Raw genomic sequence first — 18,617 nt, 5'->3', positions numbered from 1 at the left:
GACCAATGGAACAGAATAGAAAACCCAGAAATAAAACCACATATATATAGTCAAATAATTTTTGATAAAGGGGCCAACAACATACAATGGAGAAAAGAAAGCCTCTTCAATAAATGGTGCTGGGAAAACTGGAAAGCCACATGCAAAAGAATGAAACTGGACTACAGTTTTTCCCCCTGTACTAAAATTAACTCAAAATGGATCAAAGATCTAAACATAAGACCTGAAACAATTAAGTACATAGAAGAAGACATAAGTACTCAATTCATGGACCTGGGTTTTAAAGAGCATTTTATGAATTTGACTCCAAAGGCAAGAGAAGTGAAGGCAAAAATTAATGAATGGGACTACATCAGACTAAAAAGTTTTTGCTCAGCAAGAGAAACTGATAACAAAATAAACAGACAGCCAACTAAATGGGAAATGATATTTTCAAACAACAGCTCAGATAAGGGCCTAATATCCAAAATATACAAAGAACTCATAAAACTCAACAACAAACAAACAATCCAATAAAAAAATGGGAAGAGTATATGAACAGACACTTCTCCCAGGAAGAAATACAAATGGCCAACAGATATATGAAAAGATGCTCATCTTCTTTAGCTATTAGAGAATGCAAATCAAAACTGCAATGAGATACCACCTCACACCTGTTAGCTTAGCTATTATTAACAAGACAGGTAATAGCAAATGTTGGAGAGGCTGTGGAGAAAAAGGAACCCTCATACACTGTTGGTGGGAATGTAAAGTAGTACAACCATTATGGAAGAAAGTATGGTGGTTCCTCAAAAAACTGAAAATAGAACTACCTTATGACCCAGCAATCCCTCTACTGGGTATATACCCCAAAACCTCAGAAACATTGATACGTAAAGACACATGCAGCCCCATGTTCATTGCAGCATTGTTCACAGTGGCCAGGGCATGGAAACAACCCAAAAGCCCATCAATAGATGACTGGATAAAGAAAATGTGGCACATATACACTATGGAATACTACTCAGCCATAAGAAATGATGACATCGGATCATTTACAGCAAAATGGTGGGATCTTGATAACATTATACGAAGTGAAATAAGTAAATCAGAAAAAAACAGGAACTGCATTATTCCATACTAGGTGGGACATAAAAGTGAAACTAAGAGACATTGATAAGAGTGTGGTGGTTATGGGGGGAGGGGGGAGAGGGAGAGGGAAAGGGGGAGGGGGAGGGGCACAAAGAAAACTAGATAATAGGTGACAGAGGACAATCTGACTTTGGGTGATGGGTATGCAACGTAAGTGAACTACAAGATAACCTGGACTTGTTATCTTTGAATATATGTATCCTGATTTATTGATGTCTCCCCATTAAAAAAATTAAATTATTTAAGAAGAAGAAGAAAAAAAAAGAATCAGACCTTCTATGTCAAAACACTAGTTGAGAGCCTGTTCTCTGTCACATGAAGTGGGAAATCCATGCTGAGTTACATATCCAGGGCATTGGGAGACTTCCATTATTGCCACAAAATGCCTTTTTTTCTGAAATTGTCATAAGACTTTGTCATATTTAGTATTCTTTTAAACAAAAATGAAAATCACATATTACTTAAAAGCAAACTCTTCCCAAACACTAGCCTGGCAGAGAGAAGATGGGAGGGAAGGGAGAAAACTACAGATGAACCATGCTCTTCCCTGTCCATCCGAGCCCACACGGACACCCCACACTGTGCCGTCCTGGCTGTCCAGACATTCTGGTTCAACACCAAGATGCTTGTGGGAGAGGATACAAAAAACACAAATTTAAAAATCCAATAGTGGCTTACATGAAAAGCAGTGCATTCAGCATGCAAAGCCCACCATTTGTATGACTGTGTAAACATCAGGGCACAACTATTTATAATTATTTATTCTAAAATTGGCCACAGCATTTAATACACACTCTGTAAGAGCACAATGTGAGGTTACGTGTAGTTGACAGAGAATGTATCCGGGTCTTTCTGCATTGGCAATATTTGTGGTTGTTAAAGAGAACAGACTATTATGTTTTAATATAATTTTAAAGTCATTTCCTTAAAAAAGGAAATAAGACTTTTTCTTTCAAATAAGCCCATAATTTGCATCACTCTTATTTTACCTCAGTAATCAGTTCTATCATCCTAAACTCCCTTTCAGTGATCATGGTTTTTAGGTTTCCTAGAAACACATTTCCTAGTGCTAGAAAAAGTACTAGCGTTTTGAGCTAACCCTACATGAACCCAGAGTTCCATGGGTGAATCAAGTTCATTTATTCAGTCAGCACATATTTTTCAGGACCTGCTTTGAGTCAGGCTCTGCTGTAAATTCTGAGGTTGGAGCTGCAAACAGGGAAAATTCAGAAAAATATTTTCTTCTCCCAGGCAGCCTACATGCTGGTAAAGTGATAGCTAGCAATAAAAACTACATATTTACATGAAGAGGGTAATTTCCGCTAGTCACACATGCTAAAAAAAATAAACTAGGAGGACCTAATGAACAATGACAGGGCACTCCTCAGGTTGGGTGGTCAGGGAGGCATCTTCGAGCTCAGACATAAGTGACAAGGGAACTAGAATATGGTTTGTGTTTTTAGCAATACACATGTTTACTTCTTCCAAAGATCCCAGTGGGTGTGCATCGGAGCACACAGGCCATCTGATGGGGTGCAGGGGAATGGGGAGCCGACTTCCAGGTCAGCCTCTGGGCTGCACTGACGAGCAGGCAGCAGGAAAGAGGGGCAGACGTCCTAGTGAGTCAGCCGTGAATCCACAGGTCTGTGGCTTAGCAGCTGTGGATCGAGGGGTGCTGTTGCTTACAGAGATGTGGGGCATGGGAGACTTGAACCCCAGTTGGGGAGAGCTGCCTAACCACACTCCTGGTCCTCGTAGGGCCCCTGAGGTCACCCTACATGTATTCCCATGGTCTAGCCTCTGCGTCCTGCAGGGGGCCGGGCGGCTGGTCAACACTCAGTGCCTGTGGGGCCAGCTCACAGTGCTTTTTTGCTTTTTAGGAGCTCAATGCCAAGAAGCAGTGATGAGAGGAGGTACAGTCTGGAGGGCGACCTCGTGCTGGCCAAGGCCCTCGAGCGCTACCTGCCGTACCTGGAGGCCCTGTCCCAGGCCACCACCCCAGATGTGCTCCCCAGGACAAAGCAGGACCGGCGGCCAACTCAGGTGACCATTGCAGTTTACTCTGTGATCTGGGCTTACATGTCACCTGTGGGGCAGGGTTCTGTGGGGTGCACATGCAGGGAGTGTTTTCTAAATCTTTGGCTGGCATCTCAGTTTTTCTCCTGTGTTCCATTTGGGCTGTTTGGCGGCATGGTGATGGGTGGGGGAGGTGCAGCACAGTGTCCCCAGAGCCATTGTCGGTGACACCCCCCAAGTCCAGCAGTGGTCACCCACCCATCCTTGATGCTGAGCCCATCCTTGCTCCCTGCTGCCCTCGGGGGAGGGTTCTTGGGAAATCATCTGTGGGACATGCTTGGAGGTCTAGAAAGCCTGCCATCAGCCATGCAGACAGGACGCCAGGGCAGCACAGAGCATGGGTCTCACACTTTGGGAAAGGACCCAGGACAGCAGTGAACGCTCAGCTGCAAGGTACGACGCAAAGACCCTGAGTTCAGCTAGAATTAGGTGACAGAGTGATCAACTGTCCCGGCCACTCAGGACTGTCCTGCATCCCAGAAATCCTCCTCCTTGGCATGCCTGCTCTCGGCTGGTATCCTGTGTGGTGCCCGGTCTCCTGCCTGTGCTAACCCTCGGGCAAGAGTTCACTTTATGTCAACGCTGAATCTGCTCCAGAGCCATTTCAGGATGTGAAGCACATTCAAGAACATTCTAAAGAAACAGAATTAAAAATCACAATGACCTTTTAAGTGGGAAAATGGTTTTTACGGCAGCTCATTACTCTGGAGCCCAGGACTGAGCTTCCTAGATTGGAGGCCGGGATGCTGGAAGTGGTCTTGAGAGCAGAGGGTCATCATGCACCTGAGGTGAGACTTTGAGCAGAGCGTGGAGCCCAGGGTGGTCCTGGCTGCAGGGGGTAGAGGACAGCAATGCTCACGCTTTTTTTTTTGCTGAACATTGGTTATGTCAACGACATGAGTGGTGCCAGCCAGCAGGAGAGGGACGAACCCGGCTGCGTTTGGCTGGCTCTGAATTTCCACTGGAGTTTCTTCAGAAGGTGATTGTGGCTCTTAGAAACACATGGGCAGCAATTCAGGCTCCTTTTCCAATTGTTATGAGAGGTTGAAATTATTTAAGCAAAAGCTGGGCTGGTATTTTGGACAAGGTACACACACAGGTTCCTCTTAGCGCTCATAACATTGATGAGGCCTCAGAGCGACTTAGGATCTAAGTGAACTCCAGCGTACACATCAGAGCCAGGTGTGTGTCTTCACAGGGAGCTGCATCTCCACCAGGTGGGGTCAGGTGAGGTGTGGGCGAAGTTAAGGAGCTGGGTCAGTCTGCATCTTAGGGGCAGCACCAGGGAAAATCATCTGTGGTCAGCTGCATTCTGGGATGCTCCTCGAGCCCCTTCGTTGTCTGCCTCACATGATAAGGACAACTTTCACAAGGACGCTGGAACATGGAGTCCCCTGAAGAGTCCCCATGCTGGCCCTGGGCCACCCAGGACAGGCTTCTGGGAGCTTGGCTAGCAGCTCCTCTGTGTTGTTCATGTTTCCCCAGGGACAGGGCAGTGGCTGCACGGTCCCCTGGGCATCCAGGTTGTCCCCCATTCTCAGAGTCCACCTTGATATGGAGGGTGGGTCTTCCATCCTCACTGGCACCAGGCTCTGGGCCCTGGGAGGAGGCAGCAGTTAGCACAGGGAGGGTCCTGCCCGCACTTCGCTCCAGGTCTCTATAACCTGGGTTGTTGGCCAGACCAGAAGCTGCACTTCAAAGCCTTTCATGTGGACTGTCAGCAAGCCTGTCAGCAGGGCTTCCCCCGATGGAGCCGGGCCACTGAACACTGTTTATCAGTGTTACTCACTGATCTTTCCCGAGCACTTTCTGTGAGCCAGACACCCAGCTAGATACTGTGGGGGTAAAGGTGGACTTGTCCTGGGGGGTCGGCAATGGGAAGGTGTTCTGGGGCAGATGTGGGACCATTGGGGCTGCAGAACCAGCTCCTCCGCTGTGCTGTGTGGCTTTGGGGAAGCTGCCAGACTCTGTGTCCTCAGGGTCCCCACTGTGGAACGGGATGACAGTAAGTCATTGCGAAAATTCAGCAGGAGAATGTACGGAGAGCTTGTGGTGAATTGGTCAATCAATGGCAGTTGCTATCATCATCACTATTAATGAACTGTCTTTTAAATACAAAGTGAGAGTTAGGTCAAAAGTCTGAAAACCACCTGCTGAACTCTTGGGGGAGTTCTCGGCTCTACCAAGGAGAATCAGAGGAGAGCAGGCGTGTTTACAGAACAGATCAATCCACAGGGCGTCCCTGCAGCCAGGCCACCCAGGCTGCACTCTAGCCTCAACGTAGCACACGGTCTGCTTGTTTATTGCACATACAGAAGAAAACCAGCATTCCTCTCGTTCTCTCGAATATTGTCAACTTAAGTACATGTGAACAGGAAATCATGCTCTGTCTTCCTCCTCGTCCCTTGTCATGTCTTATCAAGAGGGACACGAAGCTTCGTGCTTGGTCTCGGCTTCTACTGTGGGATTTCTTCTGTGATGGAGACATTGCATCATGTCCCTGGTATTGGACACGAATAATCAGTAAAGACAAACCCATGTGTGGTCCAGAGCAGCTTAAGTAATAGAGGAGGGAAGGGTGACAGTCATTGAAAGTCCCACAGAATCAGAAGTTGGGTGAAAGGAATCGGTTGAGATTCCTCTGTGCAGCAGCTCAGCACGGTTCCGCCCAGTGACGGTGACACGCGACACCAGGCTCTGCCAGCACCATCTTCCCAGCTATGGAAACAGGCACAGGGCAGCTGAACTGCTATCATGTTTCTATTTTGGGTTTGGTTATTCTATTGGAACTTCGCCCTTGTATTAGAACTAAAAAGTCAAATTCAGATGAGAAGTTGCTCCTCGGGCAGGGAGTGGCATGTAATTCACCCAGACAGGGTATGAAGTGAGCCCCTCGATTCTCTGCCATATCTCCTGTGGTTTCACGAAATGCGATGCTGCCCTTTGGGTCACGGCGAACCGGGGAGGTGCCGTGGGTCACAGCTCCCCGGGAGGCAGACGTGCTGCTTCTTACAAGAGTGTCAAACCAGTAAACAATTCTTCTGGAGCTACACCAGGAGTGCGTATTAGTGGGTGGGGCTGGGCAGCAGTGAGTTTGTCTCCTCACTGCGGAGGCTTTCCAGGGCTGACCCCAGTGCATTATAACTCCAGCACTGGACCCTCCCCACCGTGAAAACTGTGACTGTTTCTTTTCAGGGGCCAGTCAGGTTCTGGGAGCTTATGATTGGGCTTTTGAGAGGGCTGAGCTTGTGGGTGTGGTCCACTGGCTCTGATACCACCATGGGGTCACTGGGGTGTGTGGGGGAGGTGCAGCATTCCCCCTCCCCCCAGCACAGCCTGCTCTCCAGTTCAAGAAGTAGAGGGGACGAGGGCTGGCACGGCCCATCACACATCCCATTGGCAGCCACCTGCCACCTTCTCCCAAGTCTGGCTTCTCTGCTGTGTAACACTTGCACTGGTGGGATGGCCGTCCGGTGTAGTCAGCCTGGACCGCGTGGTCAGTGCCCGCTGTCCCATGACCATTTCTAACAAGGCGGCCTTTCCTACTCCACAACATCTCGGTTTGCATAACAAATTCTATAGCCATACTACCACACCACAACCACTGCATGACGACGTTCACGAGGATTATTCTGAAAATGAGCACGTGGTAGCATTTTTGGTTCATGGACTTTTCTTCTGTGTAACATTGATGTTTCTCAATACTGAAAAATGTGTGAAAACCTAGAAGTCATTCTTTTCTCTACTCAGTGTTTGAAGAGAAAGCTTTGTTGTCTCTTGGAGGCACAGTCCCTAGAGCCAGTGTGAGAAGAACGTGATCGGATGTTGCCACAGCTGCGGTGAGACACCTACCACAGAAACCAGCAGCAGGCTGTGGGCTATGCTTTCCAACCACCCACTCTCAGCCGACGACATATTTCCCTTTGAAACTTAAGCTCAGTACACTGATGATCTTTCAAGGTGCAACTGATTTCCAATGAATAATTTTACAAATCACCTTTTCTATGCATCTGTCATCAAAAATCTAACTCTAGCATGGAGACAGAAATGTGTATTTACTCTCTTTAGAGGCTTTTATGCTGATTACTTCATGAAAGAAGCCAGAGGGAGTAACATCACAGTATTTTTCTGACATCAAGCCAACTCGCTCAAAGCCCTGGTGCACTAATTGAGCTCTTATTGATCACTAAATCAGTGCAATTATTCCTCCTGTGTTGCCAGCAGTGGAAGCCAGCTCCTGCTTTTAACGACCACAACAGTGCTGGTTTAGTCCTCATGGTCATTAGAGAGGACTCTGCAAAGCCCCCACTTACTCCACACTATTGGGGAAGCTTAACCAAAATTCATCACTTGGAAATACCATGAATTGATTTTTTTTGGAAACATTGTTTTAAGCATTTTTAATGTGCAGGAAACTGTGTGAGGTGCTGGAATTGGAAAGATAAGTTGACCCCTGCCCTTGAGGGTTTTGCAGTCTTCCTGGGGGAGGCAGACAAAACAGGAGTGACATGTAGAGCAAGTGCTGTGCTCAGGGCTACACCTGCACAGAGGGGCTTCTCAGAGGACGGGCATTGAAGAAGCAACCACAGTCACCAGCAGAGGCTATTTAGATGGACTCAAAATGCAGGATATTGAGAGACAGCCCCCTAATAGTATGAATAATCCAGTTGAGCTACTAGATCATAGCTTGAAAAAAAAGAAACTTCAAAGAGCTGAGAATACAGAGAAACCTCAATGAATGAAATTCAGAAGGTGATGAGCTCATTGCCTAGGAGGAGACCATGGCTACTTTTCATGGGCAGCAACAACAGGAGGGGAACCAAGAGAAGAAGGGACAGGAGAGTGCAGCCTAAATTGTAGGAATTATTGACTGTACGGAGAGCAACATGAGGCAGAAGAGTCCAGGGGACCAGGCTGCATGGAGCACCGAGGACATGAGACCGTCCACTGGAGGGTGTGAGAAGAGTAGAGGGTGGGAGAAACCTTCCCAAGAAACTCCAGGGCTTTCTGAGTGGCCTCAGTGGGCCTCTGAAGGCCTGGAACAAGGTGGCATAGAAAAGAAAGAGCTTTTGTGAAGGGTGAAGAAAGGTGGACTGAACAGGAAACTCAAAAATTGCCATTGGTCTGTAAATCAGAGAGAGTTTCCATGGATCAGAAAACTGATAGCTGTCAGCATAGCAACTCTCAGAGCCTAGATCCAGGCCTGCTGAAGGAAAGGCCCTGCCCTTGCCCGCAGCAGAACCGGAGCTGGCAGTGACCAACCAAGTCTGACGGCCTCAGCATCAAATCAGCACCCATTCACTTGCAGACCACAAAGGCTTGACACCCACATCAGCAGACTGATGGAGCGAGGGACATGCCCTTGTTTAGGAATAGCTAGCCTTCACTTCATTCTCTGTTACTCTGATACGCAGAATTTCCTGCATGCAGTAAAAATCAGGGACACGTGAAGCAACATGAATGTGTGACTCACAGTTGAGAGAGGAAAGAGGCAATAGAAGAAAACTCAGATGTGACTCAGTCGTTGCAGTTATTAGAAAAGGCCATTTTAATAATTAAGATAAATAGATCAAAGGATTGAGTAGGAAAGGTAAAAACAAACAAGCAAACAAACAAACAAAAAACCCCAACAACCATAAATGAACGAGTGGAAAATTGCAGCACAGAGATGGAAACAATAAAAGAGAACCAAATAGAAATGCTGGAAATGAAATAAGATCATAGAAAATTGACCTCCTGAGTTCAGTGATAGACTAGAGGAGGGAATCAGTGAATGTGAAGCCGGACCAGTAGAAATGATCAAAAATGAAACGTAAAGAAGGTGAAGGTAGTGAAATGGAGCAAAGATATATGCAACAGTACCACACAGCCTAACATATGCAGTGGAATCCTACAAGGAGAAGAGAGACAGAAAATGGAACAGAAGGGACACCTGAATAAATCCTGGAGGGGCTTTCCCCCAAATTGATCAAAGTCATCACAACAAAGGTCTGAGAAGCTTAATAAATGTCACTCAGGATAAACTCAGAGAAAACTAAATCTGGGCAGATTGTAACCAAACTGGGAGAAATCAAAGATAAAGAGAAAATCTTAAAGCTATCCTAAGGAAAGAAAGACACATTATATTTTGAGGAATAATTATAGAATGAATTCTCATTAGGAGGTCAGAAGACAATGAAACAATATCTGTAAAGTACTGAAAGGAAAAACTGTCGATTTCAAACTCTGCTTTATTCAAAAGTGGAGATGAAATGGAGGGTCTACCTCTGGAAGACAGGGAGCTATGGAAATGTTACAAGTGCTGCCTTGTAATGTTGCTCGCTGGAGGACAAACAATAAATAGTATACAGGATCCCACAGCTGCAAAGAGCAGTGAAAAGAACCAGAAATAGTAAATTTGAAAGCAAACAAAGGATGCACACATAGGAGATACACAAAATTTTGATGAGGACTACTGCATATGGAAAGAGCATGTGAGGGAAGGAGGGCAGAGGAGGAACAATCTTCACACATCATCAGCTGTCTCTCAGTCACTCTAAGTCAGCATGATGTGGTGTCATGTGCGGAGGCCATGGTTTAGCATTGCACCTCACAGGACAGTCAACTTCCTGCAAAACTCATCGGCCCTGTAATCAAGAGCTTAACACCTCAGCCTTGTAGATTTTGTGAACTCTATAGAAAACTGTTTGGGGACTCTTTTTTCCAACTGAAATCTCTATATCTCAGCTGCAAAGACAGCACAACTTCTGTGGTCAGAGATAGACGCACATGAGGCCCCTCTGAATGCAAATATTTCTTTTGTCCCGGTGATGACAGCACTGTCAATAGGAATGACGCCTCCAATCTTCTTCCCCTGCACGTGGTGGGCCACCGAGGGCCTCAGCACTGTTAAGCGCTGACAACTTTCTCACTGAGCTGAGCGAGAGGTGGGTGGAGAGACGGAGACAGAGAAAGCAAATTGCCAGAACCACCCGATGGCCCGAGCACGGGAAGGCGGTGAAGTGACCCTGACTCCACATTAATGAGCTGGAGGTGGGGGTTTCTGAGCTCCCCCACCGGCTCCTGAATCTTGCTGCACCCAGTGGCATCATGGGGCCATCTCATTAGGAAACATGTGGGCAGCCCCACCACTGTGTGCTCTGTCACATCAGCAGCAAGTTTGTTGTGATCAATGTGCCTGTCAGTGCTGCCTCCGGGCTGTGAGACAAACTGGAGAAAATATTTGTTATGTGGTCAAAAGATGGCCCAATTTGGGCTTCCTAATTTGTTCTGGATCTGTGGCACAAGAGAACAGTTGATGAGCTATTGTCTACTGAGTATGTAGACAAAGTCACCACTCAGTGTTTGCTGCATGCGGGATGCCTCGGGCCTCTGGCCCTCCTGCCATCTGAATTCATAATCGTGCAGGCTGGGACTGGGCAGGAGGGTTTCCTGGAGAGGAGGGAGGCCCAGTTCTTAGCTCTGGGCCTTTGGCCCGGCTGAAGCCGAGAGCGAGGGAGTCCAGTTCTGCACCTGTTTCACAGTCTAGGGGGCTGGGGGTACGATGCAGGCTGCACTCCAGGGTGTGTGGCATCTGGTGGCACGAGGCTGCCCTAACTTCCGTTTTAGTCTGCATGCAGTTTGAAGGCAGGTCCATGTTGGAGTTGTTCTGCCCCTACAGACTGTAGTCCAGAGCAGGGCACCCAGCAGCAGTGTGGTTGTGACGCAGCTGATGGCGGGGACAATGATGCTGGTGGTGACGGTGACCAAGGTGATGATGCTGATGGTGTGATGGATACGTGCTCTGTGCCCTGTGCTACACTCAGCTTTTTTATCTGCACTCTCCCCGATTCTCACAACTGCTTTACGAAAAAAAATCACTTTTCAAGTTTTGCAGGTGATCAAAGTGAAGTTCAGATAGATGAGAAAACCTGGCCTGACTGAGTCGGGCCCATCGCTGCACAAGCCTCCCTCCGCTGGCTGGCACAATGGCACGGGTGGTGAGCAGACTCTGCCTCTCCTGTGGAGTTACCACGGACAAGGGATGTGAGTGTCGGGAGCTCTGCTGCCATCTCAGGCACCGGTGTTCACAGAGGGGCCACACCTCAGTACCTGGACTGGGCTCGCTAACATTCCATATGCAGATTTAATGTGCTGGAAGCAGCCATGCCATATTCTGGCAACAGGCCAATTTTCATGCTTTTAGGTTGCTAATTTCCATGTTTGGGGAACTGAAGTCTTAAACATTATTCACCATTACCTTAGGAAACCTGGCATCATAGGTTTGTTAAATTGAGTCTTTAAACCATTTTCAAATAGGGGTTTTGAAAATGAGCCATAAATTTTAAACACAAGGCTGAAAGTGGAATAACATTACAGTTGGACAGCTCGTCCTCAGTGGGCTGTGTGTTTCCTGCTGCTTTAGAGAAAATGATGTGTGAGCAGGTGAAGTAAAAATACCAGCAATGGAAGTAGTAGCCACCAGCACTTCTGAGATGATCACCCCACTTGCCAGGTGACCTAGATGTTGAATAACTTCCCACAGCAAAGCTTGTGGTGTCAGAGATAGGAGTCAGACAGGGCAACGCTACCCCGGATCCACTGTGTGTTCCCCTTCGAGACATGAGCCCCACAGGAGGAAGGGCTTTCCTCACTGCTCACCTCCCCATCCCCAGGCCTCTTGTTATGGAGCAGGCACCTCACAGAGGTGCCAGGAGCTCCCCAAGGACACCACGTGCCGGCCATGGCCCACAGAGGACCTGGTGTGACTGTAGGAACAATGCACTCTGTTGTCCCACAGTCTCTGTTTGTATAATCTATTGAAACATTCTTTCCCCCTCTTCCCCTTCTTCATGTGGTTTGGAGTATAAGCACCCTAAATAGATTGTTCACCCCAGTCTGCTGTGCGATTCCGTTCTGCCATGACTCCTTGTGAGCTGTTTCCAGCCTGGCTCATCCTCTGCCAGCAACGTCCAGGTCAGCTCTAATGAAGGGCCCCTGCACAGGAGCTGCAGGTTGACTGCATTTGTAGCAAAGAGAGGAGAAGTGCTCGTGGCGCAGTAATGAAGGGCTTGGATGCGCATCCCAGCCCCCAGCTCAGTGACCTGACCCGGTGTTCAGAGACAGCCTTTCTGAACAGGAGTTCAGGCCAAGGTGAAGAGTGACACTTACACCCAATTTGTGGGAATGTGCTGGAGGGGATGCTTGTTGTGGGAGCATTTTGTATTTCTCTCTCATGAATCTTAATTTCTCTTTTCTAAAGGAAAAGCGTTGATTTCAGCTAGCACTTAGGCAAAATCAAGCAATTTTGGATGACAGCTAAAATCTCATTATTTTAAAAATAAAACAAGTCCAGGCTCCTCCTTTGAGAAAAAAAAAAAAAATCTCAAAAGGTCAAGTGATTTTGCTCAAGTTCAAATGTGAGAATGGAAACTAGAACCCACATCAACCTCAGTTTCCTGATTTCCAGCTTCCTATACCAAAAGCTGTCCTAGGAGTCTGGACCCAAGTGTTTTTTTTTTTCTAAATCACCAGACTTAAGAGACTGGGCTACTTGTCTTACATTCAGTGACAACTGCACCTCTTAACTAGATCCGAGGCACGTGCCCCACTGACTCAACACTGACCATTTGTCCCCCAGGGGAAGTCACATATAGAAATATCAGTGTGCAAGATTTTAAAAACATGTGGACCCTGGACTCATACAACAGTGTGCAGGGAGCCACAAGGGGGCCACTGGGATGGCTGTCACCTTTCTGGGGGCTCAGAGTTGGAAATTGCTGTTTGTCCATGCAATTTTGATGGTGCCATTGTCAGAGGTAGAAGACTGAGACTTCTGGTGTTTTCATGCTGTTTCAGAGGTGAGTACAACATGGCTTTGATTTGCCTAATGGCTAAAGAAAGTGTGATGAGAACACATGGTCCTGGGAAAATAGATGAACTGAGTGAGGAGGAGACAGAGGTGGAGGCTCCATGAAGGACCGTGTCAGACGTGGATTTGACATCACGTGTAATTATGAGACTAGAGACCCTGGCAGTTTCCCTGGTGCAGAATATTGCTGTTCAAGGGACAGGATATGAAAGTGCTTTAAACAATCAGTAAAACCGGTTCCTAACCACTCGAGTATTGAATAAGAAAAGGTGACCAGATAGCAAGTGCAGCTACAGAGGTGGAGAAATTGGAAATCTCACACCTGACTGGTGGGAACTGCCCGGTGCAGCCATGTGAGAAACATGTTGGCAGTTCCTGGGAAAGTTAAATGCGGAGTTACTGCCAGCTGTTTTAGTCCGAAGTGTGTTCCCCAGAGGAATGAAAACACACCCACATAACTAGCACGTGAATGTCCCTAGCAGTGCTACTCATATTGACCCCAAAGTGGAAAAAAGCCACATGTCCAACAGCTGATAAATGAATGAGCAAGATGTGCCCTGTCCTTCACCAAGGTTGTTTTTCAGCCATGAAGAGGAATGCAGCCAACATGCAGCATAATGGAGCTTGAGAACTATGCTATGCGCAAGGAGCCAGGCACACAAGCTCACCTGGCGTGTGGTCCCATTCACATGAGCAGTCCAGAACAGGCAGATCCAGAGACAGAGCCTATGAGCACTGCCCAGCTGGCGGCCATGAACAGGGATGGGGAGTGGGTCCAGGTTTCCTTTGCAGTGACGGAGATATTCTGGGATTAGGGCAATGGTGGAGCCAAGTTGGTGAATCATGATATGTGGATTAATCTCAGTAAAGCTGTTATTAAAAACCAAAGCAAAATGAATAAAGACTAGGAAGTTGGTCCACAATCTTGCCTGTTGTGGGTGCACATTTCAGACATCTGGTGCTGGTCAGTGCCTTGGAAATCTAGTGCACAGCTGACAACGAAGACTCACCTGCTGCTGTTTTGTCCCCGCCTCTGCAGGGTGACGACCCCGTGGCTGATAGTGTGCTGACCTACGTGGCCCAAACATCCTCTCTGACCTATACCCCTGCCTTCCGGGCCGGGCACCCTGCGGACCGCCTGCTACAGGCCCTCAGCCGGCTCCCGCCCAACGAGCTCAGCCCTAAGGGGGACAGTCAAGTGGAGAAGAGGAATCTGATCACGGCGCTGAGCTCCTACTTGGCTATGATGCCTGCCTCGCCCACCAAGGCGGGCCCCCTCACACCATATGAACTCATGCGCATGCCATGGAGAGTCCCCCAGAAACGGCCTTCGCCTCCAGAAGACCCCAATGACCCCCCGGGCATGGGCGATGGTAAGTCAACCTAAGCACCCACTCTGGTGATTTCTGTTGTCACTCTGTCTTTCTGGCACTGCCCAGGGCTGGTCTTCTGCAACATCTGTGTGTGGGGGGGGGGGGGGCAGTGGCAGGCAGCAGGTACCTGCAAAAAAGGACGGCTCCAGGGTGCATGCTTTCCTGTGCAGCTGAGAAGGGGAGGCGGCCACGTCCACACCCGGTAAATTAACAGCTGGGGCTGGAAGGAGAGGTGACTGCTCCCAGCAGTGGCTGTCAGTGTGTGAACCCCCTCTCCACAGCCTCACGGTGTCACGACTTTATTGAAGATGATGAAGTGGGTGACACCTCCACCAGATCTGGCCCCAAATGGTGTTGGCCGCAGCATTTCGGGAGGGGACTGTGACTGCTTCTGGTTCTGCAAGTGCGTTCCCTCTGTCATGAGCCTCACTGCTGCTGTGATCAGATTCACGCCCAGGTCATGTGTGCATGCTTACTGCCTTGTCCCCAGAAGTGCCCAGTCTGAGACAAATGCTGCTGATAATACAATGTGTGGACTGTGTGGTACAAGGGACTCTCGGCATCGTGGCTTTCAATGTTGTGATGTGAGTTGTGCCCTGAGGGAGAAGAAGTATTTACTGGTTCCTACTCCTCTCTAAGACACAGAAGGCTCTGACCTACTTGTTTTATAATAGCCCTTTCTAGGACCGTTAAATACAAAGTGAGATTCTGAAAGAAAATGGTTTCTCCTTTGAGGATATGCAAACAATAGAATCAAGCTTTAAAAATCACATTGATCAAGTCGCATTTCCATTCCTACTATGTTTGTAGGTCTTTACACATCACTGCCTTTCAGCGAGATGGCTCTCTCATTCTCTTGGCCCATGTGGTCACCGCAGCGCTTTTTAAGTGGAAGAAATGCAGAGTTGTGCTGAGAGGAGGGTGTGTGGCCATTACTAATGCTTTCTCCTTGCCTGTCTTGGGAAAGAAAGGTGTGCGAGAAAACAGCTCATGCACCTGACGAGAACCCATCTGCGCAGAAATACTCTGTCAGTGTGACTGACATTATTATGGGTGTTGCTTCTTGGAGGAGCACTGTAGACACCAGCATTTCCTTTTTTGGGGCTGCTGTCCCCACTTGAAGCTATGCACCACTTGGAGACCCTCCTGTGGGCCCTGCTGCTGCCTCTGTGCCCCCATGGTCGCTGCAGCACTCACTGTATTCACTTGGTACCTCCCCATCCTATTAACATCCTCTTTGAAAATGCTGTCTCCACTTTTCAATAACCCCTATTAATTGCATAATTTGGTTGGCATTTTTTTCTAAGTTGCAAAGTCAGTTATCTTTTTATACACAGCATCTTCCCAACTGCACTGTATGCTTCAAAGGGAGTCATATAGAAAGTCCATCATGAAGTAAAAAGAGTTGTAGGATGAGGCCCCCCCCCATGGACCACAGCTTCTAGTGAGCAGTAGTCCTGATTTCACTGCCGCTTCTGTGCACCCACCCTCACTCCTCCGTCCCCACAGTCAAATGATGTCACCTGCCCACAGTTCAGTGTGGCCCTGCTGAGAGAGAAGGTCTCTAGCGTGAGTCTCACCACAATAGCTTACCCCATATTAGCATTGATAGTAATGTTTAATAGCACTCAGTATCTAGTCAGCATTCAGATTTCTTAGTTGCCATAATTTTCTTTACAATTGCTTCTTTTTGACTCAGGATACAAAGAAGGTCCATTGAGTTGGTGGGTACATCTGTTAAGCCCCTTTTACTCTACAGAAGGTTTCTCCTCCCTCTTTTCTCTTTCTTTGCAATTTATTTGTCTATTTATTTTAGACACGAGTTCATTTATCTCGTGGAATTTTCCACATTCTGGTATTTGCTGATCACACCCCAAATAACACATGCAGCTCTGTATTTCCTGTGAACTGAGATCTAGTCCAGAGGCTTGACCGTCTGTGTTCAGTGCTTAGCAAGAAGGCTTCAGAAATGGTGGCATGTCCTTCCAGAAGGGATGTGCTCTAGCTGTGTCTCATTTTACCATGCCAATAGTGTGGACCACACAGCCTGTCTGTCAGATTTTACCTTGCTTGTTGGGAAAGTGCTCGATGCCCCAACAAGATGAGCTGCACCTCACGCCACCCCCAGGCTGCACCCTGTCCTTCCCTCCAGAGCAGGCTGAACCATCCACGTCGCACACCTGGATGATTATCTGACCAATGCTCATCTCCATGGGCTTTGGGAAGCCAGCACTGTGTCCCCTTTTCACCATTTCATGTGAAAAGGGTCCAGCATGTGCCAGACATGGTGTTTGCTGAGTAGGCAACTGAGTGGGTTCTTCCACAGAAAGAATCTCATTTTCTCTTCATGTCAACCTTAAAAGATGGTGTTACTTTAAACCCCATTCGCCAGATGAGGAAACTGTAGGCTGAGAGGGTAGGTGATGGCGTGCCCCAATGTCCGGTCACCTGAGACAGAGTTGGGGTTCTTAAGAGCCAACTGTCCAAAATTAAGATTTGAAAACAACTTATTTTGTTACTTTGGCTAATTGGTCCTGGACGCTAATGTGTTGAATTGCTATTTAAAATATTTTTTCTATCTGTTGTGTACAAAGTTCTTTTTTTTTTTTTTAAATAAATTTTTATAATGTTAATGGGATGACATTAATATTTCAGGGTACATATATTCAAAGAAAACATGTCTAGGTTATCTTGTCATTAAATTATGTTGCATACCCCTCACCCAGAGTCAGATTGTCCTCCGTCACCCTCTGTCTAGTTTTCTCTGTGCCCCTCCCCCTCCCCCTAACTCTCTCCCTCCCTCCCTCCTGCGTCCTCCCTCCCCCCACCCCTGGTAACCACCACTCTCTTGTCCATGTCTCTTAGTCTCGTTTTTATATTCCACCAATGTATGGAATCATGTAGTTCTTGTTTTTTTCTGATTTACTTATTTCACTCCGTATGATGTTATCAAGATCCCACCATTTTGCTGTAAATGATCTGATGTCATCATTTCTTATGGCTGAGTAGTATTCCATAGTGTATATGTGCCACATCTTCTTTATCCAGTCTTCTATTGAAGGGCTTTTTGGTTGTTTCCATGTCTTGGCCACTGTGAACAGTGCTGCAATGAACATAGGGCTACATGTGTCTTTACGTATCAATGATTCTGAGGTTTTGGGGTATATACCCAGTAGAGGGATTGCTGGGTCATAAGGTAGTTCTATTTTCAGTTTTTTGAGGAACCACCATACTTTCTTCCATAATGGTTGTACTACTTTACATTCCCACCAACAGTGTATGAGGGTTCCTTTTTCTCCGCAGCCTCTCCAACACTTGCTATTACCCGTCTTGTTGATAATAGCTAATCTAACAGGGGTGAGGTGGTATCTCATTGTAGTTTTGATTTGCATTTCTCTAATAACTAATGAAGCTGAGCATCTTTTCATATATCTGTTGGCCATTTGTATCTCTTCCTGGGAGAAGTGTCTGTTCATGTCCTCTTCCCATTTTTTTTATTGGATTGTTTGTTTGTTTGTTGTTGAGTTTTATGAGTTCTTTGTAAATTTTGGATATTAGGCCCTTATCTGAGCTATTGTTTGAAAATATCAGTTCCCATTTAGTTGGCTGTCTGTTTATTTTGGTATCGGTTTCTCTTGCTGAGCAAAAACTTTTTATTCTGATGTAGTCCCATTCATTTATCTTTGCCTTCACTTCTCTTGCCATTGGAGTCAAGTTCATAAAATGTTCTTTAAAACCCAGGTCCATGAGTTTAGTACCTATGTCTTCTTCTATGTACTTTATTGTTTCAGATCTTATATTTAGGTCTTTGATCCATTTTGAATTAATTTTAGTACACGGGGACAGGCTGTAGTCGAGTTTCATTCTTTTGCATGTGGCTTTCCAGTTTTCCCAACACCATTTGTTGAAGAGGCTTTCTTTTCTCCATTTTGCGTTGTTGGCCCCCTTATCAAAGATTATTTGACCATATATATGTGGTTTTATTTCTGGGCTTTCTATTCTGTTCCATTGGTCTGAGTGTCTATTTTTCCGCCAGTACCATACAGTTTTGATTATTGTGGCCCTATAATATAGTTTAAAGTCAGGTATTGTAATGCCCCCAGCTTCATTCTTTTTCCTTAGGATTGCTTTAGCTATTCGGGGTTTTTTATAGTTCCATATAAATCTTATGATTTTTTGTTCCATTT

General features: G+C 46.8%; 1 protein-coding gene across 2 annotated transcripts in view; it reads left to right on the top strand.

Moving 5' to 3' along the window:
• PTPRN2 (protein tyrosine phosphatase receptor type N2) overlaps nt 1–18,617 on the top strand; it is a 485,678-nt gene that overhangs the window by 206,958 nt on the left and 260,103 nt on the right. For both annotated transcript variants that reach the window (XM_066238054.1, XM_066238053.1), the window contains exons 5-6: nt 3,012–3,174; nt 14,097–14,430. In XM_066238054.1, coding sequence (XP_066094151.1) covers nt 3,012–3,174; nt 14,097–14,430 — 497 coding nt within the window. The remainder of the gene's footprint in view (nt 1–3,011; nt 3,175–14,096; nt 14,431–18,617) is intronic.

This window comes from Saccopteryx bilineata, chromosome 6 (genome assembly GCF_036850765.1).
Source record: "Saccopteryx bilineata isolate mSacBil1 chromosome 6, mSacBil1_pri_phased_curated, whole genome shotgun sequence".
NCBI lineage: Eukaryota > Metazoa > Chordata > Mammalia > Chiroptera > Emballonuridae > Saccopteryx > Saccopteryx bilineata.
Note: the sequence above shows the minus strand (reverse complement) of the source record. Positions and strands in the feature narration are given on the sequence as shown.